The 25,159-nt window shown below is 43.9% G+C and overlaps 1 protein-coding gene across 1 annotated transcript in view; it reads left to right on the forward strand.

Annotated features, from left to right (window-relative positions):
* The window catches only part of zbtb46 (zinc finger and BTB domain containing 46), a gene marked incomplete at its 3' end in the record, with an annotated part of 82,211 nt that overhangs the window by 32,400 nt on the left and 24,652 nt on the right, over positions 1 to 25,159 (forward strand). The window contains exons 2-3 of the mRNA XM_080468865.1: positions 8,065 to 8,285; positions 8,427 to 9,366. Of these exons, the coding sequence (XP_080324991.1) occupies positions 8,065 to 8,285; positions 8,427 to 9,366 (1,161 nt within the window). The remainder of the gene's footprint in view (positions 1 to 8,064; positions 8,286 to 8,426; positions 9,367 to 25,159) is intronic.

Raw genomic sequence — 25,159 nt, forward strand, 5'->3', positions numbered from 1 at the left:
TCTAAGCTTAACACCTGTGCGGCTGAGGGTGAGCGGACATGGGGACATGGTGGAGGGAAAATAAAGTGCCTCCGACTGGAGCTGGACAGGAGGGTCCGATAACCAGATCTTCAGCCTGCATCAGGCGGAATGTGTCGAAGCAGTGCAGGAGTCTTCAGGTGGAAATGAGGAGGGGTTCCAGGTATTGCTTTCCAAATTTTGTGCACAGGGTGGGACCGGGGAGGGAAGAGCAAGGGATGAAGGGAGTAGCACTAAATCTTCCTAAGCCTCCTGGATCCTCTTTGGTCCCTCTCCACATGACATGGCTATCCTTCTTTGAGTCAATCTCTTCCTCCACCTTGGCTCCTTGGATGCTGGCCAGGGAAACGGAGAGCGGACGGAGAAAGAGAGAGAGTGAGGTAGAGCTGCAAAACGTGGCACGATGAGAGCTGGTGGGGAAGGTGGAGGAAATAAAGGTGGACAGATGGAGGGTGTGTGATAAAAGAAACAAGGGAACCTGACAACACAAAAATGGAGACATTAAGAAGTCAGACGCAGATAAAATGAGACAAACATACGCAACGGTATATTTTCAACTCAAAAATGTAGGACAAAGAAGCACCAAACATGCCATTTACAGCTGATCGCTTTGTTCTGTTATTTTTTTTTTTTTTCTAATTGCAGCTTGCATGCCTCTCCTGGCTGTGTTTGGCTGTGTGTCATGCGAATGTGTTTGAGTATGTGTGTGTTATTTTTGTCTGTGCCTGCCTTGTTGATGGACTGCCACCCTGGCTTGTCCCGGAAGGCTGCCAGCTCCGTCGGATTGGGGATTAACCCCGGGATAATGGCCTTGATGCCCAGTTGAGTGGAAGCAAAGCTGTTTAAAAAATATTGGCTGCCTGAGTCACTCTCCCCTCTCTTCCTGTCTCCCCCTCTTTCTATCTTCCGTCTCCATCGTTGTAGCCTTGCCGTGCCTGTAATTGTGCTCTATCTCTTTTCTCTCTGCTTTTCTCTGTTCTTTATCGCCGCCATTCAGCTCGACTTTTTTTTCTTCTTCTTCCTTTTCTCTCTTTTGACTTTTTAACTCGCTTCATTTCCACTCGTCCTCAACCTGCGCACATAGTGACCTTTGGCGATCCTCATATTTTCAAGTGTTTGGTGATCATCTGTAGCATTTGTCACGCTCTCAGTTTTATATTCAAAATCAAAGTCGTAAACCTTGAAATCTAAAAGAACTTTTCTGTTTTGTTTCAGTCGAGAGAGCTGCAAGTTTGACTTCTGGAAAGTAATGGCTTCCCTCTGCGTGCCGCCGTGTGTTTGAATAACAGCGCCACTATTGTCCAGTTCAAAAGCTTTTTTTGAAAATAGTTCTATCCTTGCTCGTCGTACGTTTATTTTCTCCACTTCTTTTCCTTCCAATGCACAACAAGAGGCGTCTTAAAACGGATTAGATTTATGCACGGTTCTATTTTGATTAGCACATCATATCATCGAGGTTCTCGAACATAAACAGCATAATTTGTTTAAAGCCTCTTCCATAGACAACGAATGCAGTGATGTGCAAGTCACTCCTAGAAAGGAGGTAAAAAAAGAAGAAATGTGTTGCTTTTGTAGCTTAACTGATAAAGAAACATTGATACTGAAGGCACGCGATGGTTGATTACATGAGTGCCAGCTCTTGGCTGTTTAGTCCTCCTCCGTCCTCCTCACATTCATTCGCTTCTTCGTTCTCTGGACAGGTTTTTGCTGCGTCCTCCCTGCTGACTTTCAAAGCGTGTGCCAAGATAACGGCGGAGACGTTAAAAGGAGGGAAATCGCTGCTGATATCGTTTGCTTTCATGTTTAAATGAAACCAACTGATCACGTATCAGTAAAGATGTGAGCGATTCATTACACCTCGACGCTTAAGTCAGACTCTTGCATAAGTGGCAGGTTAAATTCGTTCGCATACATTCACATGTATGGCAATTTTAATTTAACAGACCACAAAGAGCTTGATCATTTCATGCTACGACGGTATTAAAGTTAGTATTTGAGAGTTTTACTGTCTGTCTGTCGTTGTACCACGAGTATAAAACAATAGGATTAGAAATAGTGAAAGAATTGATATGCTGAAGTAGAAATGAAAATGATGCGTGAAAATATCAAAATTGCATCATCACGGTGGCTTTGAATATTTGCAATGCGCTCATTAAAATATTGTAGTGTGAATTGAAACTTCTAACCCAGAGGTTATTAAAGGGTATTTCTACAGTTCAAGACTTTTGAAAACAATATGAAAACAAATCCTAACATGAAAATTACAAAATGCATCTGTTGCAAAATGGCTAAAAGTTCACCAAATACTGACAAAAATCCCTGTATATTTCTCCATTTTGAGTTTGAAAGAGAAACTTGCTTCATCCTTCTTTGAAGATTGTGCGTACGTTGACTGCGTGCGTCCCAAAAAACTACAGAAAAAGTACTCTAAATGTGATTTTCTAGACACACTGGATTACATTGAAGAGATTGATTTATCAAATTTTTTTATAAAAAAAATGAATCAATCAGGTGCTGTAACAGTAAATAAGAGATGCTTTGCTCGTGCAGAGATAATTAATACTATAAAAAATAGCACTTATGTCCATAATTATCATTTTCCCAGTATCTCCTTCAATTGAGGAGTAAACATGAAGCGCGATGCACACGTGGGCAGGGCTAATGTCAAGACCAGAAGGAATATTTAAAAATCTAATCAGGTGCAAAGATTTCATCACTTTTGGAGCGGAGTAGCCTTTGGAGAAAAACTGTTTTGCAGCCTTCATTCTTGAACGAGGGCATCAAATCCACAGCCAAATAACAATAATTTAAAAGTCCTTATGACTGAGGCAAACAGCTGGAGATCGTTTTCGGTGAGATTTTCACAACCAGTTGCTTATTTGAAAGCATGCTGCGCCCATATATGAAATCCAAGGAATATTTGCAAAGATTAAGAAACATTAAGAAAAATCTCACCTGTGCTTTGCAAACCTATATTTAAATAAACATCTGTTTTGTAAATCTTGTTAATTTGACTTCACTTTGTAGTTTTTCGTGTGTTAATGGCTTTATTTATTTGACAACTCAATCGGGGGACTGTGTGAACTCCGTGTGTCCCTCAGTTTGACATACCAAACTCATTTTATCAAATAATGAGCAGAAATTGTTACATTTGTGGAGCAGAAGGCCACAATATGAATGTGGAGTGATTAGCTGAGGGTGGCAGTTTTGCGAGCGGCACACTGGCCACTTAATGATAATTTTCCCTGACCAACTGAAAATCCCTTAATTCAAAATAAATATGAACGCAAGGGTATGAGACTGCCCAGATAGTGCACAGGCGCTCATAAAGGAAGCCAGTTAAAGCTGGTACCTTGTGCCGCGAATGCTAATGAGGAGAGAATCTGAGGACACCTAAGACAAAGTGTACTTCCATACGGGGAAATATGTTGCATAATCACGTATTTCACATGTTAGAACATCTTCAACCGGTGTGATGTGCAAACACATCGCAAAAGCTTTCACGGCAACCGCCCGCTGCGAGGACTTCGTGCTGAATCTCGTACAAACAAAGATCGGCTCGGCTTTGATCCAGAAGGACCTTGCGCTCCGTCTGCGCTTTGTCCTGCGTGGTCAAGGAGGATGAGAAGTCGCTCGGAGGGACGGGCTGCATTAAGAGAAACACAAGAAGGAGGAAGCCCCATTCTCTCACTCCATCACACGTCTCATCTCCTTAGTTGTCTGGCTGGGCCTAAAGTGACTTTGCTGTGATGTGACCAGGACAAACCGGCTGTGATGCCATGACGGCTCTGCTAAGCGTGTGAACGTGGGTGTTTTTAGCTTGTGTTTGTGTGTGTGTGTGTGTGTGTGTGTGTGTGTGTGTGTGTGTGTGTGTGTGTGTGTGTGTGTGTGTGTGTGTGTGTGTGTGTGTATGTGTGTGTGTGTGTGTTGAGAGGGGAACGGGGGATCTTGTGTGTGTGTGTGTGTGTGTGTGTGTGTGTGTGTGTGTGTGTGTGTGTGTGTGTGTGTTTGAATAAAGGAGGGGTTAAGGAGGACAGTCACTTTTGATTTGTCCTCAGAAGGGTGACAGGGACTCGGAGCTCTGGTGGCATGCTTTACTGAAACAATCGTCTCTGACCACAAATAAGCGCTCACATACTGTCAGCCTGCCTCCTGATGACTTTTTCCTTGCTTTTTTTTTCTTGCAGTACAATTTCATAGAGGGATGAAAAGCTTCTTTTTTTCTGCTGTGTGACATCCTGAAAGCAGGCTTTAGTTTCTGTAGCCTTGGTGAGAGTGCTAATGCTTTGGATGAGACACAAAAGTCACTGCCTCTCTCTCTCTCTCTCTCTCTCTCTCTCTCTCTCTCTCTCTCTCTCTCTCTCTCTCTCTCTCTCTCTCTCTCTCTCTCTCTCTCTCTCTCTCTCTCGCTCTCTCTCTCTCGCTCTCTCTCTCTCTCTATGGTTGATTGCTTGACAAGTTCATTTTGCCTTACTTTGCCATCTCATGTCAAGTACATATTTCTGGGGGAAAAAAAGAGAAGTGCTGTAAATCAAGGTTATGCTCACATGAGTTGTGGTCTGGGTAAAATAGAGTTTTTCTCTGAGTAAAAAATAAGCCAGAGCCCTGGACAGGGCAGTTTGTTGGGGGGGGGGGGTTATGTATCCCAGTCGGGGCAGATTATGATTGGTTCCTCTGTGAAAAAGGAGTCTGTGACTGGAGGGAATTGGACATGTTGAAATTAAACAAGCCAATTAGGCAAGCCAAGAGCTTAGAGGTCAAAATGCACTCCATAAAAGCTCCTCTTCTCTACCTAACTACTAACTCAGTATGTCTGCGAGTCTGTTGAAGCAATAAATCTGATTAGACCTCTCTCTCCCCCCTCTCTCTCTCCCTCGTTCTCTCCCATCCCGCTGTTGTTTTACCCTCCACTGATCGTTGTTTTTGTTAAATTTAAGGCACCATTTACCATGTCTTTGAGTGCAGTCCCAGCCACACACTCTCGCCACATTCACACAAGCTCACCTAATGAGATTTTTGTTAATGCTTCTTGAGAAACTTGGTGCCTGTGAGGGAGCGCAGCGCGCTGCTGCGAGATTATCTTTTGTTTTTGGACTTCAGAATATAAAAGGATACACTGATTTAGTCTCAGTTCTTCGTCAACTGGGAGTTTACTTAAGTAGTAAATCAAATGAAATCACAAATAATAGCTCTAAAATCCGTAATTATAAAGATCCAACTTATTTTTATCAAAAGTCTGATCTATCTTCATAGTATTGTTACTGTCTCCATTCCATTCCATTGAAGATGCATGCAATTTTGTTGGAAAATGCTTTTGCTTGAACTGAAACTAATTATTTTCATCATTCAGTAATCTGCTTGCGAAAAAAAAAAAAGGTACATTAAAAAATTGTGAACAAATGGCTTCTACAGTCTTCAAGAGTCCAAGGTAAAGTCTTAAAACCTTCCTTCATCCAACCAGCATGTAGAAACACGAGTTTCAGGTAATGACAAAGAAAAATAGGCTGGAATCAGCATCAAAGTACATCAGATGAAATTCAATTTAGCTCAAAAGAAGCTGAAATGTTTAGAGATGAATAACTTAACCGGTAACAGCAGAGGTCAGTGGGGTTTCTGCAGTTTGGATGAAGTCTTTTTTTTTTTTTTGCCTTTTCAATCAAGAGATTGTCATTGTTGCCACCTGACTTTGAAAAACGAGAACGGAGGTGGAAACACACAGCCACAAATACAACACTTGAGCAATGGCAGCGTTGCCCCAGCTGTTCATTCGGTATAGCTTTCTTTCTTTCACCGCTTCCTCCGACCTACCGTATGTCTCAAATGGGAACTGCTGACCGGTGTGTGCTGTACACTGACCCTTTATTTCACCGTCCACACAGGCCGGAAAAAAAGCAGGAATAGGAATGATAGGAATATGCGTCAGCCAATAAATGACTCCTTTTGTGTTTTATGTGGCTGAGAGGGAGCCTATCTTATAGACCAGGCTATACAATTGAATGTGCCAGTGGCCCTGAGAGAAGAAGAGCAGAGGAGGAGCAGAGCTGCTGTGTCTTTAAAGCCGCTCAGTTTGTCTCCAAAGGTGAGAGGTGAAGACATTCAATACCTCTATCAGAGCAATGCAGAAAGGAAAGAATATCTCAAGGTTAGACTGCCAATAGATTTTTTTTGAAATGTGTGAGCTGGAGGATAAAAACACTTGCGTCAAAACTTGCCTTTTGAAACTCTGAGGGACACTGTTATTCCACATTCATACCCAAGTTTCTTCCTCCTCACAGTTTTCTCTTTGACTTGAAGAAACACCAATCAGCGTGAAAGGTTTTGAGGGAGCCACGCATTGATTGACTTCTGCTCTTCCACTATTGGGGCTTCAGGAGTCGTCACCATCACTCCGTCCGCTTGTCCACCACCGTTCACGGGAGGTGTGTTTGTCCAAGTGGACGTGGAAGACACTGTGGATTTATTTGATCTTACAAGCCATCAGGTTGAGCAGAGCTTTGCTAAACATGACCTGAAGTGTGCCGGCCCCCGAGCAAACGCTGCTGTCACCTTGGCCAACCCGAGCTGTCATCTTTCAGGACGGCCCACGAGAGCTGACAGCTGTGGCGTTCCCAAAACAAATCACTGCTGCGTTTGGTAACACTCTGCGTCCCCGCGATTCAGCCCTCACTGAGACAAGAGCAGGAGCGGCGGCTGCTAATGCTCCGGCTAATGTACTGCCTGAGTGTGCGTGCCTCTCGTCTTGCTCTTCCTCTGCAGTGAGTGTGCATGTTTGTGTTCGCTCCAGCTTATGTGGTTTCTCTTTGTTTCCTTGCCACTTCTTTGCATGGTTCAACATGTTCATGGCTCTTTCTAGAGTCCCCGAAGTCTTCAGCATCCTTGCACCGTGTATGTCCTCCACATATGCTTTATCTACACTCCAGTAAAACCCAACACTCACCTCAGACGCCAATATTTAGTATCCCGAGATTATTAAATAAGACAAAGCTCGAGTGGATAATATTGCAAACATTTGAAAATGAGCTATTGTGTGTTTTGTGACAGTAATGAAGTGGTGCAGTAATCCTATCACGCCGTGGTGAATCAATGGAAACTGAACGCCGGATCTTCATTCACTGACAGCTGAGCAGCTCCACAAATTGTCATTAAGGGGCCTCTCTCTGTAGTTTTCAGAAAAACTTTGTGTTCATAACCCAGACTGAACCGTGCGAGATCTGAAACGCTGAGGTGAAGGTTCAAGAGTGAGTTTTCGTCTTAACTAGACAGCTGATTGAATATTCAGAGTGGAAACCAGATGAAAAAAAAATAACAAGGAACTGAGGCAGGGTGTTTATTGATAAATTTAATGGTAAAGTGGTTCGTGCTAAATTATGTTTTTCTCCCTCCAAACTGGTTTGTGAAAGTGTTACATTTCTTAACTGACATTTTTAATAAGCTTACGCACAAGCTCGCTCTCTCTCTCTCTCTCTTTCTCTCTCTCTCTCTCTCTCTCTCTCACACACACACACACACACACACACACACACACACACACACACACACACACACACACACACACACACACACACACACACACACACACACACACACACACATAAATGAACCTGTCAGACACGGTTTAAACACAGATTTCTGACTATTTGTTACCGGGCTGTTTTTAGACATCAAACTACAGCAGTTGAGATGTGGTTTCCATTGATGTCATTGTTTTCATGTCACAGTCATTACTGACATATCCTTACCCTGGCTCATCTTTAAAGGAGTGGTTCAGTTAAATTCACTTTTTTTTTCTCCCAGCTATGTTAAAATAAAATCAAGGGTTTGCATTGAGCTATCAGCCATAAATATATGAATTTAAAGGAGAAATATCTGAATATGTTGCAGTCAGTTCATCTCCACATTTCTCCTGCCGAAGGTTTTTAAAACTGAAACAATCATATGTCCCCATTGAAGGTTTAATGATCCTCACAAAGTGTTGACTCGAGAGAGAAAAAAAAAAAGAAGCATTTTAAGTTGATTGATTGTGTGTTTTCATTCATTTCCCGACAGATGTTTGGAGGAGAGGCTTTTGTTCAGCTACACAGATGAACAACAGGAAGGAGGACATGGAGATCTCTTCTCACTACCGTCAGCTCCTCAGAGAGCTCAACGAGCAGAGACAGCACGGCATCCTCTGTGATGTCTGTGTCATTGTGGATGGAAAGATCTTCAAGGCCCATAAGAACGTCCTCCTGGGCTCCTCACGCTACTTCAAGACTCTTTACTGCCAGGTAATCTCACTGGAAGACCAAGTCAGAGACACACTCCTGTGCTTGTCTTCTCACGCTGATAAATGAGTGTCAGAAGTCGTGTTTGGATTTATTTTCAGACGAAAGCAATGCTGTAAACGCCCTTACGTCTTCTCTCCACAGGTTAAAAAAGGGGCGGAGCCTCACCACCAGACTACTGTCACTCATCTGGACATCGTCACTGCAACAGGCTTCAAAGCCATCTTGGACTTCATGTACTCGGCACATCTCGCCCTCACCAGTAAGAACGTGATCGAGGTCATGTCAGCTGCCAGCTACCTGCAAATGACAGACATTGTCCAGGCGTGCCACAGTTTCATCAAGGCTGCGCTGGACATCAGCATTCGCTCCGAGATGGCCGACGAGCTGGCCGACTTTGAAATGGGAGCCGTTGCTGCCGCCGGCCTCGGCGGAGGTGCAGGTGTCGGAGGGGGTGGGGGAGCAGTGGGTATCACAGGAGCAGGGGGTGTCGCAGGAGCGAGTTTGGGAGGGGGAGGAGGAGGGATAGTGGGCATGGCTTCTGAAGCCCTGGCCTCCATCATGTCTGGTCGCAGCACCTCCCCTTGGCTTGCGCGTCGCACCAGCCCGGCCAACTCTTCCGGGGATTCGGCCATCGCCAGCTGCCACGAGGGAGGCAGCACGTATGGGAAGGAGGACCAAGAACCCCCCAAGAGCCACGAGAGCCAGGAAGAAGCCTGTCACGACTCCCAGCCCGCCTGGCCACATGACTACAGACCTGTCACCGTCAAAGAGGAACAGGTGTCCCCCGCCTCCTCCTCGCATCCACGGGACACTCCCAGGGGGGCAGCTCAGAGCCAGGGGGAGCCGGGATCTGGGGGGGCTGGTGGAGGAGGTGGAGAAGGGCCATGGCAACCCCTGTCTGGGTCTGGACGGAGGAAGAACAGAAAGAACAAGGACACAGTCAGACACATTACCCAGCAGGCTGAGAGGAACTGGGACCGAGAGCGGGACAGGGAGCGGGACAGGGACAGTAGGCCCGGATCTCCTCTGCCATCCATGCTGGCTGTAGCTGGATGGAACTACAATGGGCAGGAAATCCCAGGTAAGGATGCCAAAGCCCTCACTCACCTTCAATTATCTGCGGAAGGTCCGACTCCGTGAAGCCATGTGCTTTCATAACACCATTTTAACAGTGGATTTGGTTGTTAGATTATCAGTTTAATGTCACAACAGCAGGTGGAATTAACTTGGACTTGCTTTCCAAATTGTTACGATGGAGGAGGGCCAAAAGAAAGCCGTTTCATCCTGGAAAGGACTTTGCATGCTGATTTGATATCTTTGAGCTCTTACAGTTTCCTGGACTTGGTACAGTTTCGTAATGCTGGCTCCTACTTACTTATTTATCCAGTCATGTAATTAGTGAATGACTGGTGAGATAATAAGATTAGTTTGGCTCAGTGTGTGAAAGTGTCATCTCAACACCTTACTCTAATAAAACCTTTTTTGTCCTTTAAAAGACACCTGCTGACCAGCAGGGCCACAGCTGCATAAAAGCAGTCAAGTTGTTTTGTTGACTTTCTGCTGAACGCAATACAGCACTTTACAATTGAATACAGTAGAGCAATGCTGAACACTCTGAATGGCTAATGCATGTTAGCCATCCGCATAGTTTACTAGTTTAAAATGACCTCTTTTCCTCCTCCCGGGTTGAGATTAGCGAGCTTGTCCACTAACGTGTTAGGACTAAGATGATTATCTCAAATCTTGGAGGTGTGAGGTGAAGCCTGGGTAAATGCAGATGGATAATACAATCCTCTCCTTACTGCAGTTTATGTAAGCCACACTCCCACATAAACAAGCAAACTGGTGAACACATATTTATTTAGTGAAAGCCTCTCTTGATCCTCAGCCTTGCAGAATTGCTTAGTGAATTCCTTTACACCAAAACTTATACATGAAAAACTTACCTGTGTGTGTTTGCGTGGAGGTGTAGGTAAGTGTGTGTATTGTGGGGCCCAAGGCGTCGATAGGTAGATCATTAAAAGTAAGAGAAGCTAATCCTGGGCGCATTAAGGGAGTTGGCTGTGAAATGGGCACACGCGTCGCACAGCGAAAGAAAACAGGATAATTGAATTGACCTGGGTCACTGCACGGATTACCAGCGCGTCCTCGCCATCCCAGGCTCCTCCCCCTCTCTCTGGGGTTTAGGGAAGGACCTTCTGGAAAGGGCGAGAGGAGGGAAAAGGAAGAGAGAGTGGCAGATGAGAGGGGTAATGAGAGGGAAGGGAAACAGTGAGACAAAAAAGAAATGCGGATTGGACAGAGCATCCGTTTGGACTTACGAGGGTTTGCCTGCTTAACGCTTAAGAGTTCCACGTAGCAGATTTAGTGACCTGCAGTCAGACCTTATTACGCCGCACAAGTACATCTTGTCTGGCCATTCAGAATCACACACATACATGAAAACGTACCCCCGCGCTCAGTAAATGGCACCACTGAACCACACTGGCTCGTTTGATGGTTTGCCTGTGAAAGAAGTACAGAGAGGTATTTTTTTCTCCACTGAAGGTTGGAGGAAGTTTAGTGTTGCTGGTGTGACTCACCTGGTGCTCACCTAAAGAAAACCTTCATCCAGATCCTTATGGCGTTCATTCAGGACTGGGCTCAAACTCTCTGTGTTAGTCATTTTGCTGGGGGTGGGATCTGTGTGCTCTGTAAAGGTTTTGGGGGTGGGGGGGGGTTTGTCAAAAAGCTTTACTCGGGTTATTACCGGTGTGAGAGCGCAGGCTGGGACGTGGTGTTTTTGTTATGGGAGTGCTCTTCTTCATCTGTCATGTAGTGTCTATAAATCCTTTTATGGAGGCCAAGTCAGAAATACACAAGATGTTTATGGACTCGTGAGAGTTAGTGCACTTAAGTCTTAATCCTTTTTAAATCCAGGATTTTGTCACCTGTAGTCAAAGATCTAAATTAGATGTACAAGCATACTGAAGGCCAAAGAGTTCTGAGTGGATGTACACATGGTACCTTTGTGAGCATGTCAAAGTGCATTCTGAGAAACCTTCACTGCTTGACACATAGAAAAGAGTTAGCACAGAAAATAACATCAGTTTCAACTTGAATATAAAATAATTACCACATTTAAACAAGTGCCGTCAAATTTCTTGCTGTTCATTTAGAAAAGCCATGCTGCACTATTTCGCCATCAGTAATGACCGTGGCAGGTGGAGCCTAATGAGATAATGTGTGCGTACCCTGCTGGCCATAGCCACAAACAGATCATGTGATCTGCATCTTTGATTTGACAAAGGTTTTTACCCCGGATGCCCCTCCTGATCCAGTCTGAGCAGTTAAGGGTTGAGGGCTTTGCTGAGGGACCCAAAGTGGTGATTTGAACCAACCCAACGTTTGGTTACAATTTGCTTCCCTAATTTCACCACCGTGCCTTAATAAAAACCTGTAGTTCCAAAATCAAACATTCCTTATTTTTAAATAATTGCTCATGTGCACCATGACCTGATCCAACAATCCTCGATACCACTTTGACAACTGAGTGTTACAATGAGCTGGAGCTGATCCCAGCTTAGAGTGCTGCAAAAGGCCGGGACCCATGGTCGGATCACCAGAACATACAGTATCAGGACAAACGTCTTAACACCTACAGCCAGTTCAGTGATACACCCGGGTCGTACGCACACACGTATAGACTGTGAGAAGAAAACAGAAGTACCCATAAGACAAACATGCAAACTCAACCTGCCGGCCCGGAATCGAACCGCTAATAATCTCGCAGTGAGGCGAGAGTCCTAATAACTCTACCATCGGCAGTCCAATTAAATCCCAGAAAATAAAACCTAATATAAAAAAACAAAAACAAAACTGAGGAACATCTCAACGCTTTCCAGCAGGACTCTGCGATGTTTGCTTGTTAAATGATTGAAATGATCAAAATAGGTGTGTTATGTTTTTGTTGACAGACTAGGACAGCATTTTCACAGCAAACACTGCGAGTTGTCCCAGCAGGAAAAGCTCAGGTGTAAATAATAACAATAATGCTGGCCTCATCCCGTCAAGTGCCCCGGTAATCCAGGCCAGTAGGTAAGAGCTTACCACTCTCATCTGGACCAAATTCAGCCTTCATTAGGTCCATGATAACGCCTTTGTGTGCCTGCTCGTCATTCTATGAAGAAGATCTGAGTAAATGAGTCACAAAGTGTTTGCTTTCAGGTAGCACTTCACTGGCATTAAGTTTAGGAGCTGTTAGCTCGTGGTGGGGCTGTTGTTCCATGAGGTCCAGTTGCTGGTTTCCATGAAGGGATATGGTAGGTATTAAGGAGAAAGGGCACCTTCAGTCTGAGATTAGCTTAATTGCTTCATTCTTTATTGATGAGAAGTGCCGAGACTCTCCCTCTCTTTCCCTTTCCCTCATTCATCTGTAATCAGTGCCCATGCTTTGCTATTAGAAACGCTTATATGACGTACAACACAGGGGCTGCCTGACCAAGGACTTTGCTGGATTACTCTGTAATATAAGGATAATATATGGCTGTGTAAAGGCTCAGTGTATTAGTGCACGCTCATGCCGAAGCATCTGTATAAAAATGCCATGTGCCCATGTTGACACTAACAGCTGCAGGAATTAGGATTGGTTTTCTTCAGATCCCCTTCCCTTGCAAACATCTGCTATGTTCACTTGATGTCATTATTGAGGCCACTAAGCACTCAACATCCTATTCTGTCTCTCGCTCGCGCTTGATCTCCCCGTTCCTGAGACTCACCTTGTATGCAGACACAAATGTTTGAAATCTTACACGTGAAGCTGTGAAAATAAATCAGCGCAGCTTGCTTTTCAGGGAACAGATCATGCGTATATTCTCTCCGCACAATATTATATTAAAGGTGACATTTTTGTGAGTGAAGGAGAGAAAGTTTTAAATAGTCCGTACTTCTCCTGCCTGCTTATGTCCTGAACCTTTAATTAATTATCTGAAATTATTTTTAGTTTGGCCCCCGCTGCTTCTTCCAGACCTGGATTAAAACACTATCCCAAATCAAAGACCCAGTATTTTGAGAATGAGAAGTCCATTTTTATTTTTTTTTAAAGAATGCATTCTTTTTTTCTGTTTGATACCTCATAACAGCCTCTCTGCGTGTGAATTAGCTCGTGCTGACACGATGACTCAATTAGTCAGTTGGTGGATTAACATAAAATCAATTGGCAACAATTTATAAAGCACATTTTTCAAATGGATGCTGGTTCCAGTGTCTCGAATGATAATATATTCAGGATCTTTGTGTGTGTGTGTGTGTGTGTGTGTGTGTGTGTGTGTGTGTGTGTGTGTGTGTGTGTGTGTGTGTGTGTGTGTGTGTGTGTGTGTGTGTGTGTGTGTGTGTGTGTGTGTGTGTGTGTGTGTTTGTGTGTTCTGGCTTGTTTAGTCATTAAATTTTGGTGCATCTCAAAATGATACAACACAAAAGTAAAAATTTCTAATAATTTAATGCATACATAAACACTTCCATATGTTTTAGGTTTATCATACAACAAATGAACTATAAAAATATCGTTATCATTTTCATTGATCAAGTTAAAACTACAATATGTCATATACTAACGTCAAATGTTCTTCCTATTCTGTTTCCAGTATCACATGTACACTTAAACAATGCTTGACACATCTTAGATATATGCTGTAAATGTAGAAATAACCATTCTGAGGGGCACATGGATATCTTAATATTTGTTAAACATTTCTTAGAATACAGAAAATAATCATATAGTTGAAATAGATTCCTAAATAAATGTAGTTATTCTTTCGTTTTACAGTTTTAAAATTGAACAAAAATCAGTGTAACAAAGACTGCGCAGTGTAGTAAAAAAAAAAAATTTTTATTTACTTATTACTTATATACCAAGAACTATTTGACATGTTTGAGATGTTTTTCAGGTTAATCCTTCCTAATGTATGTTGTTCCACAGTTTTGACTGCACAGCAGTGAATGCACAGCAATCTTGCCACAGTCTTAGTTATAAACAGCATCCTGCAGGTTTTTCAAGTTTGGCGCTGGCAACATTAATTTAAGGAAGAAGATGAAAAAAAAAAACACCATCTGGATACCTAGCAGTATTTCTAAGCTGAAATAGACTCTTTGTGTTTGGTGACGTGTGGATAAACTGAGCATGGATTCAGGATTCAGGTGGAACGCGCTCGAGTCCTCGTCTCTGTGCTCACGTGAGAGAAAAGGCTGCCTGACTTGACTAATTCAACTACGGGTTAATATGAAGTCAGTGCGTTTTACTTAAAAAGAACACATTCATTTAATGGCTTTGCTCTGCTTTATTGGTAAAGTTGCATTGATCACAATGATGCAGATTTAAATTCCGTCCCCTCTGGCAATAGCAGTTATTCAACCAAAGGGGGGGAATATGTAGACCCTCCGCCCCTCCCCTGACAAATTACTCCCTACGTGTGGTGCATGCAATAAATACATATATAATACATCCATGCTAGTTTCACCTGGCCACAGCAAAGGATAAACATGTACTGAATATTCACTTGTCTTTGAGATCACCAAAAAGGTTTTAATTGAGCTATATTTCTATAAAACATATTTATACTCATGTACAGCACAGCCAGTTTGTCGGAAACACCTCTTAATGTGATGCCGTTCAGCTCACCTTCACCAATTAACAACAGGCTCTCTGGCCAAACTGAAGAGAGTACTTCATTTTTAAATGCCGAGCTGCTGATATGGATCATGTTTGATTGTAAAGATGCATGAAAGGCAAGTTTAGAAGCCCCAGATGCCTGCACACGCACAGGAAGAACATGTTAACTCCACTTAGTCCCCAATACAGTCGCCCACTGAACACTACACCAGCGTACAGCAGTCCCCTGTGAGTATTGGTTTCAGTCCATTGATATTATAAGAGGAAACTACTGTGAGTATTTAGAAAAACTGTTCTTTTTTTCGTTTCTGAAAAGGTTCAAAGTTCTTAATGTGAGCATATCTCATACATTCTTCTTATTCACTTTATATCTCATACCTGTCATAATGTATGAGGAATACTGTGTCTGTCGTTACTTCCGTCTCCGACTGAGACGAAAGCAGAGCTGCTAAAAACTTGAGTTACCGATTGATTTCTTTCCCTCTGTCTTTGTACTTGGGGCAACTCAACTTGATCTTTATCCCACATAATAACAGCACTGGAAATACTTTTTGTTTGTTTGTTTCTGGTGTGTGTGTGTGCGCGCGCGCGCGCGCGCACACACACACACACACACACACACACACACACACACACACACACACACACACACACACACACACACACACACACACACACACACACACACACACACAGTGACCTTTAGTGGCAGCTCGGGGGATTTTGGCAATCCGGAACATGGCCGGTGTGATATACACGCACACACACTCACACGCTCACATACACACAGCTTAGAGCATCTGATTATGTAGACGTGAACAGTTCAATCACACGTGGGCTGTTCTTTCCATTTCCCTCTAGCTGTTGCACATTGATTACATCGAGAATCTTTTTTGAAATCCGACATCTTTATCTGACTTTTCCTCTCTGCTCTGCGGCCTCAGAGTTCCCCTCCTCAACCACTAATAATACACACACACACACACACACACACACACACACACACACACACACACACACACACACACACACACACACACACACACACACACACACACACACACACACACACACACACACACACACACACACACACACACACACTGAGCCCAGAGAGAGAGACTAAAAAAGTGAAATCATTTTCTGTAGTACTGTTTATTCCTGCTCAGCAGTGTTGCAGTGGGCATGTTTGCTTCCTGTTGAAGAACAGATCTTCCTCTTCCTCTTCCTCCTCGGCTCTGGAGCCTCCTGGACTCACCTGGGGCCCCCGCAGACAGGTGCTCTCAGAACTGCCCTCTCGTTTTGCACTCCTGCATAAACTTTCTCTCCCTTTTTTTTCCCTCCTCATTCTCTCCCTGCGCTCCTCTCCCCAAGTCTCAGCAGTCTAAAGGTGAACACTTGAAATAATGAATCGGATCCCCCTTTCGCCCCCTTCCTCTCTGTATTCCAGTTAAGACTCTCCCCATAGTATTTGCACTTCATTAAACTTGAAATAGGTTTAATATTTAAAACACCGCGAACAGATTTCAACCCCCTCACCCATCGCACACCTCACCACTTTTTCCTCTCCCTTCTCCTCGCTCGTGGTTTAATAATCTACTCTCATATTTCCTCCCTAATTCACTCCTCCTTCATTAAAAACCAAAATAGATTTAATATTTCAGACTGTGGACTTAATTTTTAACTCCTTTCTTCGCGGCTTAGTGTTTGACACATGATGGGTTAGATAACTACATCGTGTTGGGGTTTCTGCTCTCCATCCATACGTTCTCTGGTTTTGTTTCGGGTTTTTTTTTTTTATATTTGTGTGGCTCCTGGTTCGTCCTCCTCACTTTTTCCACAGTCTCTCTATTATCAGCTCTGTATCTCACTGTCTTTGTACTCCAGGCTGCTCTGTGAGCCTCGTTCTCTCTCCCCCACCCCCTGTTTGCTCTGCTTCTTTGTCCTCTCACTGCATAGATGGTTTCAGCCTTTTTCCTCCCACCCTATTGACTTTTGTGGCCTCACCCCACCTCCGTCAGTTTCCCCTGCTCCCTTCATCCTCTCCTTCCACTTTTTGTCTACTGGTTCTGACAGTCATTTAACCCCCCAGCAACCCCCCCCCCCCCCCCTCACTTAAGCACACTTTCTTTCCCTTTGGGAGTTGCAAAGGGAGACTTTTAATACTTTACTTTCCCCTCTTTTTTCTCCTCTTTCTGTCTGTTTTATCGCCTCCTGTTTCATCCCCACTAAGTTAACAAAAAAAAACAAAAAAAACGCAAACTTTCATTCGCACTTTGGTCACCAATCGTATCCCACCGCCCACCAGCCATCTTTGTCATATGACCTCACATCCTGCTGGACGTTATGGGCAGTCCACCAGCTAAAAGCCCCTTTGAACACACACACACACACACACACACACACACACACACACACACACACACACACACACACACACACACACACACACACACACACACACACACACACACACACACACACACTGACATTCACACAATTTTTCACACTCTTGCTGTCTGTCTCTTTCTCTTGCAGCACTTTCTTTCTCTCTCTCTCTCTCTCTCTCTCTCTCTCTCTCTCTCTCTCTCTCTCTCTCTCTCTCTCTCAGTCTCTTATTTCTCAATACTGACACCTGCTCTATTTATAATTCTCTGGCTTTAAGAGAACCATTTTGGACAGGAAGCTGCCCCCTCCCCACTTATGACCATGGCTTTTTTCCAAACCGTCAGCACCCCCCACCTCTCTACCTCCTGCCCTTGGAACAGAAGTATTGCTGGGTGGAGGTGGAGAGGAGGAGTGGGGGGTGGGTGGGGGTTGGTGGGTGGGGGGGGTTGTTAAAGATTAGCCATCCCACCCTGCATGCACCTGGGTTGAGCCCATGTGTGTGCTTTAGTGTGCCACAGCCCACACGCATACTGTACACTCTCACCCACTAACATACACACACTGGTATAAACATGTGCATGCATGGCACCTGCAAATGTTAAATATGGATACGGTGTAATCCCCACATTACACTTCACAATGTAGAAATGTTTGAGCTTCAAATCCAAGCACACACACACACACACACACACACACACACACACACACACACACACACACACACACACTTTTTTGGCATTGATGGTGCAGGTCTAAGAATTAAACTACCCAGAATGCATCCTGGCAGGATGTCCTGTTGGCACGATGCATGAGCGGGTGGGTCAGGAGGCTTTTGTGGTTGAACATTTGCAGTAGTTACCCCCACAGCTAAAACTAGGCCCCAACAGATCAACACTCCTCAAACTGCATAACCCCAAATATCTGCACACATAGATATTAATGGTTGCGGTCAGGTTTGTAGATCACACGCACACGCACGCACGCGCACGCTCGCACACGCACGCACGCACGGACACACACAGACACATACGCTAATAAATGAAGAGGTGAATACACCCTACACACCCTCTCTTACTCAGCTCGGTGATTAATTCTAAAGCCCAGTTTCATCTTTAAACGAAGAGAATATCAAAGAGCTTTTGGATCACTTTTTGCTTATTATCAAAAACACAATTTTTGTCTTACATCAAGGACAAAACACTGAATAATTTCAGCTTATTTTCAGCACTTTTTCATGCCTACAAAATCAATAAAACCAAAATATGGGTCAAATCACATTTCCTAAATGCTTTTTCCTAACACACTGTAATCGAATCAGTATTATGATGTTTTATGATGTTTCTTTTAAAGTGCTCAGACTGAGTGGCATAATCAACAGGAAGATTCAGTTTTATGTCTTTTTTTCCTCACTTTTATTACTGGATGTAGTCAATACTGGCTTTTCTCAGACATTGTCAGGACAAAAATAGAACAACTGAGACATTATACTCGTTTGCATGAAGATATCTAACACCTTAACTCGAAATCTCAAAACTCTGTATTTTACATTCATGACACTGTAGAAACATTATTTGGAAATAGGATAGACAAGTGTAAGATCCCAAAGGGCAAAAGTATTTACTTCAAGCAAAACCTTTTCTCTGTGTATAGCTAAGAAAAGGTCATGTCAAGTGAATGACGCTGTTAGATATACCTATATTGTAAAAGTTTCTGTTAATTGATTTCCAAATACTTACTATAAATAAAAAAAAATGATAATAATATAACACGTTTATTTACATTGCACGTTATATTTAAAGTAAAAGAAGCTAAATGTACAATTGCGTATTCATGAACAGACCCTCAGAAAAACTTTTTTTTGTTTTTAAAGAACACTTGTTCTGTGTCATGTGAGAGAAAAATCATTGGCAACGACCAGGTTTTCCTCCTTTTTTTCTTTTTTTTTTATTATCGTGAGGTGCTCTCCTCCTCCAACATGGCGATCAGTGAGTGTGAAAAGTGTCTCCAGTGTGTCACGCTCAACTTTCTGACCGCAACAAGCACTCCATCTGGGTAGTATCGGTGCAGTACGTGTTGGCTTCATTGACAGTGTGAACGCACTTGTGCACCCAAAATAGCAAGTGTAAGTGTGTACGTCTTCAAGTACGCGATTTTTGAGATACACATGGTCCAGATTTTGGAACATTACAGTTCCCTTTGCGCTTCCCGAGCTGTAAACAGGCCACAGACTGATAGTTAAATATATGACTTAAACTTTAGCTGTGTTTGATTGCCTGCGTTTGTTTACTCTTATGAATGTTTGTCCTGTTGAAAATGTAAGGCACTCTGAGTTCTCCATGCATTTGCATAGTTTAGCTGCTCCAGACTAATTGTCACTCACAATCATACGTATGTCTGTTTAATACCATTTGTACACAGATTGAACATTTATATTTACAGGCAGATGTCACCCACAGATGCGGTAGGAATGAGATATTAAAGGCTTATTTATTTATTATGATCAACTCATGCAGTATTTTGCCTCTTGTGACATCACCTCCTCCTCTGGACTGCACTTAGTGACCAACAGGGCCCAAGATGATGGAGAGATGTAAGACAAAACCTATGTTTAGCCAAGTTAGAACTTCTGCTTTCGGGATTTTCAGAAGAGGAACTTGTTTACTGTAAAATGTGTGAATTTAATTTACTTTAATGTTGTTTTATGAATAGCTTAGATTAGGACACAGTCATCTCATGACACGCAGCATTCAAATTTCAAAGTGGACACATACAGTGAAAAAAAAGAAAACCTTATGAATTATTGTTTTCTTTGAACTTTTTGTTCATATTTTTAAGTGGAATTTCTTGAAGACGTGTTTCCCGGCCCCTCTTTTTGGTAGGGGCTCCATGACAAAGGTCCTCTTTTCCAGATCTGCGATGTGATGTGATGCGAGCTGGGATGCCTCTCTCTCGCCCTGCACTGATCTGATAGCCAGTAATGGGCCCTGTAGCCGTGAGCCTTCAGCATGCTCACTGTGGCTTATGTGTCACAGTGTACCCAGCATTCACCAAGAGTTAGTCGAGCGCAAGCAGCCGCGATAAGTGTGTGTGTGTGTGTGTGTGTGTGTGTGTGTGTGTGTGTGTGTGTGTGTGTGTGTGTGTGTGTGTGTGTGTGTGTGTGTGTGTGTGTGTGTGTGTGTGTGTGTGTGTGTGTGTGTCTGTGTGTGTGCGTGTGCGTGTGCGTGTGCGTGTGCGTGTGTGTGTGTGTGAGAGTGAGAACGAGAGGCAGACATACACACTAGGAGACTGACTGACAGGGAGAAGCAGAAACAGTAACTTTAGTGAGTTTAAGCTTAAAATAAAACACTTTATAGGAAGCTTGTAGTTGGATTTCTCTCTCTGTCTCTGTCTCTCTCTCTCTCTCTCTCTCTCTCTCTCTCTCTCTCTCTCTCTCTCTCTCTCTCTCTCTCTCTCTCTCTCTCATTTTCAGTCAACCTGAAGTTCCTCTTTCCCGCTCTGTTTATTTTAGAAAGGTGGCTTTGTTCTATTTACTGTACCCACTCCCTCACCGGTGCCTCTACCCCAGTCAGACCAGTTGGAAAAGGAGCGACCGGGGGGGTTGAGCGGGGGGGGGCATGATGTTTGGACAAACGGACAACCCGAACAGGATATAGAGTTCTACAGCCTGTGGGTGTGTCGGTTTGGCTGTGACACAGTGCACACACACACACACACACACACACACACACACACACACACACACACACACACACACACACACACACACACACACACACACACACACACACACACGCACACACACACACACACAATCGTGAGAGTGTTGCTGCTGGAGGGCAAAGTCTCCCTTCCTCTTACACATTCTCTCCTTCATTGCCCCTTTCCATGGTCACTCCCCTTCACACCTCCTTCCTTTAGACCTTTCTCTCTCCTTCATCCCTCATTCCTTCTCTCGTGACAAGCCCCCCTTTCCTCCTCCTCCTCCTCCTCCTCCTCCTCCTCCTCCTCCTCCTCCTCCTCCCTCAGAAGAGGAAAAAAGAAAGTGTTAAAGATACAGACGAGTTGGCCAACAGCAATGAGAAACTAGCAGGGAGAGGCCAAAATCACCACAGGGGACAATTATGGTTTGGGCTGCGTACTTGTGTTTGTTTGTGAGTGGTCCTTTTTGGGTTTGATAGTTATGGAGACGTTGAAGTCTGGACTGGGAGCCACTTTCTGTCCTTCACAACTATTGCCCGCCCTCCCTCTCTCCTCTGTCCCTCCTTCCCTCTGTCTGTTTGGACCGTCTTCACCATCCTGTCAATTCACTGTCACTTCTGCTTCCACTCATCTCAAACGCCGGAGCTACAGCCACTTCTCCTGTGGACTGTGTGTGTGTGTGTGCGTGCGTGCGTGTGTGTGTGTGTGTGTGTGTGTCTGGCTCTTTCTAAGTGGTTTCACACTGAGTTACGGAGCTTTAAATAAATATAGGGCTTTGGGTTGATCTTCCTCTTCATCACAATAATCTGTGTTTGTTTGCTTGTTTAAATCAGAAACAACATAAGTGAATGAAACCCATCATGCACAACTTTGAATATTTATTTGAAATGTGATGGTTGATTAAGTGATTACAGCTGAACAAGATTTATAATGTAATTTTTCAATCATTTCTGACAGTAAGTGAGTCCACTAAATAAGAGAAACTGTTCTTTAATTCAATTTCAGGGAAGCAGCAACCGAAAACTACATTTAAACACTGGACACGATCAAGGAAGTCGTCCATAAATAAACAGTATATGCAGCAAATCTACAGAAGAATAATTGAGTTGTTTCTTTTTAAAAGGACATAATTTCATTTAGCCTCTTTTTTCTTTTCTCTCCTGATAAATGATGAATGTCTGTTCTTTTATCCACTTTTGGACTTTATCATTAAAAGTCTTAAGTGTCATGTACCCACGTTGCCCCCGATTGTAATAAATCTAGAATTGAGGGCAGAATTTGCATTTATTAATTACAAGAGAAAAGCAGCACATAAACTCCTGACGTCCCATAAGTGTATTAGTTACTCACGATTTTATTACCGGTTAGTTTCTTTTCTTACATGTAAACACCCATCAGAGGAGTGTACTGCATGATGGTGATCCTGATGAAATATGGTTGTAACAGAATAACTACAAATCTTTTGAATTAAATGACAGAAATGAGAACAGCCTATAAAGTCCATTGTCTGTGTCTTTTTCTGGGTTAAAGATCATAACAAAACTAAAATTACTATAATTTGTACTATCGATATTTCATGTATGACAATCATGTGTTGTGTATTAATGGAAGCACTCACAAATTTCCAGAGAAACATCTCTTTTATTTGATCACTCGGAATTAACGTCAGGACTCCAGCTCACCATATCCTCCACTCCTGGTCACAAAACACTATTTTTTTTTAAAGGAGGCCAAACTCTCCTTTGTTCCCACCTTGTTCTCCTTCTCTTCCCCAAACCCTTTGCCCCAGATCACCTGCCTGCCCACACTCCTCATTGTTTCCACCTTCCTGCGGTAACTCTCCTCCGCTCTGCCCTCATCCTCCAGCAGCAGCGCGTCAAAGAATAACTTCATCTGATCCATTTAATCTCCTTTCCACTCCTCTCTTTATCTTTCTTTCAGCCCCCGCCCGTCTTCCACACACATCAGTATCTCTCTATCTGAAATGGGTCATGGGCTTGTTTCAGGTGGGACCTCCCCCAGCGAGGGGACACGCATTCATTTTCATTAACACTGATTCCCCAGTGGAGACTGCACCTGACCTGACAGGAAAACAAAGTTTAATGAATTCCAGTGAATCCAGAGGGGTGAAAAATGACTGGGCGCAACCAGGGGTCTTAAAGCAGTTGTTCAAAGTGTTGGTTGGTGTGTGTGAGTGTGAGTGTGTGTCTGTGTGTGTGGAGGAGAGTTATGAGGGGGGCATAGAGATAGAGAGAACTCTGTGTTTTTGCATTTAAATGTTATAATTGTAACTGCGACCCTGGCAACTTTTTTTAATGTTTTGTTTTGTGGCGAGACTGTTTGGCCTTCCCACAGTTTTTCATCTGGCCTCCGAGAACGCCAAGGTTTAGTTGTGTGTGTGTGTGTGTGTGTGTGTGTGTGTGTGTGTGTGTGTGTGTGTGTGTGTGTGTGTGTGTGTGTGTGTGTGTGTGTGTGTGTGTACCGAAGAGAGGGAGTGATGGGGGTTAGAGGTAGATTTGATAGCGCAGGACACCCAGACCTGCCCTCCACTCTGCCCCTCCATGCCCCTCTGTTTGGGCCTTGATAAGTGGAGCCGGAGTCTGTGGGGGTTAGGGATTCCTGTCTGGCACAAACGCACAAGAAACACACTCACACACACACAGTCACACACACACACGCACTGGGATCCGCCCGCTCTACATTCCTGTGTCCGACTAAGGAAGCAGCCCAGCCGTCTTCCCCTCCACTCCCAAATTATCCCCTTCTCCTAAAGTCGCTGCATGCTTATCACACGCCTCTCTACCTCTCTCTCCTCCACCCTGACTCACTTCTATCCACCGTGTTTTCATCCTCTGTCTCCGTACACTGAGCGCACTGCAAACAGCAAGTCTAATCATCCAGCAACGAGTCGTAAAATGTTTTATTAGAGCCCGTGAAAAAGATCTGCCAGTGCTGTGACATAATGTCACCTTTCTGCAGCGCAAATACAAGTTCAGAGCATGTCTTATATCATTTTCTTATGACGGCTCTCATGTGATCTGTCACTTGATGGAAATATACACAAATCTGTGTTGGAGGGATTGAATTGACCTCATTTTAAAGCCAGGATATGTAATGTGAAATTTCAGACATTTAAAAAAAAAAAAAGTGTATTTTTTAAGTTATTCCTCACTTCACTGCTTTCCACAAACACTGCCTATGCTTTACTCATCCCCTCTTCATTTTTTTTTTTTTTACTCTGTTTCTATTATTTGCCCCATTCTCCTTCCCCCTTTCCCCCTTCCGTCTGTTCCTCCCTCCCTCTACTGGGTGTGTTACGGGGTTAGGAAGGGGTCATGTGGTCTCACACTGCCCTTTTCTCTAATGGCTCCTTAATGAGAGACTCAGAAAGCAGAGAGACGAGCAGTTTTGAGAAGCGGGGTGAGATATCAGCAGTTCTGCTCAGGGCGCCAAGTGTGTGTGATCTGTGTGTGTATTCACGTGCACGGCCCTGCACCATTTGACCGACCCCTGGCTCTGTTTCGGCCCTTTCCGCGCTTCGTGTTCCTCTCTGGGGAAAGAGGAAATGACACGTTTGTAGCCTTGAATAAGCGCCGCGGCTCGTCACACGCTCTGTCCACTCGGTCTGGCTCGGGAGTGGGTGGGAGATGTTGCGGAGGTGAGGGAGGAGGAGAGGCTGGGGGAGGGATGGAGGGGGTGGCCCACTCTTTAATTTGCACAGCTTCTGCTGATTTGATCATAAGCAATTAATCTCAATGGCTCAGCTCGGCTGCGGTGGGGGAAGAGACGACCAACGCGGTCCTCTCTGGCTGTAGCTGTTCCCTCATGTCTTCGTAGTGCAGTTTTCACTGCTCTTAAACTTAATGCTCGGATCATTGAGGTGGATGTGCTTGCCAAAATTCCACTGTCACTGTTGTTTCCCCGAATCCCCCTCATGACTTCCCAAAGAAGAGTTAAAGCACTGCATCCTCAATACGTTCTCCATCATAACTGAGGGCCGCCATATCATATCTTATGAGGAAAGTGGAGTCAGAAGGAAACGCACCCACGCGCAGGAAGAACATGCAAATTCCCCACTGAAGGGCCCCCAAACATTACGTCACCATACAGACAATTATCTCCACAAATGCACATCTCAGTA

Source organism: Lipophrys pholis, assembly GCF_963383615.2.
Source record: "Lipophrys pholis genome assembly, chromosome: 8".
Taxonomy (NCBI): Eukaryota; Metazoa; Chordata; class Actinopteri; order Blenniiformes; family Blenniidae; genus Lipophrys; species Lipophrys pholis.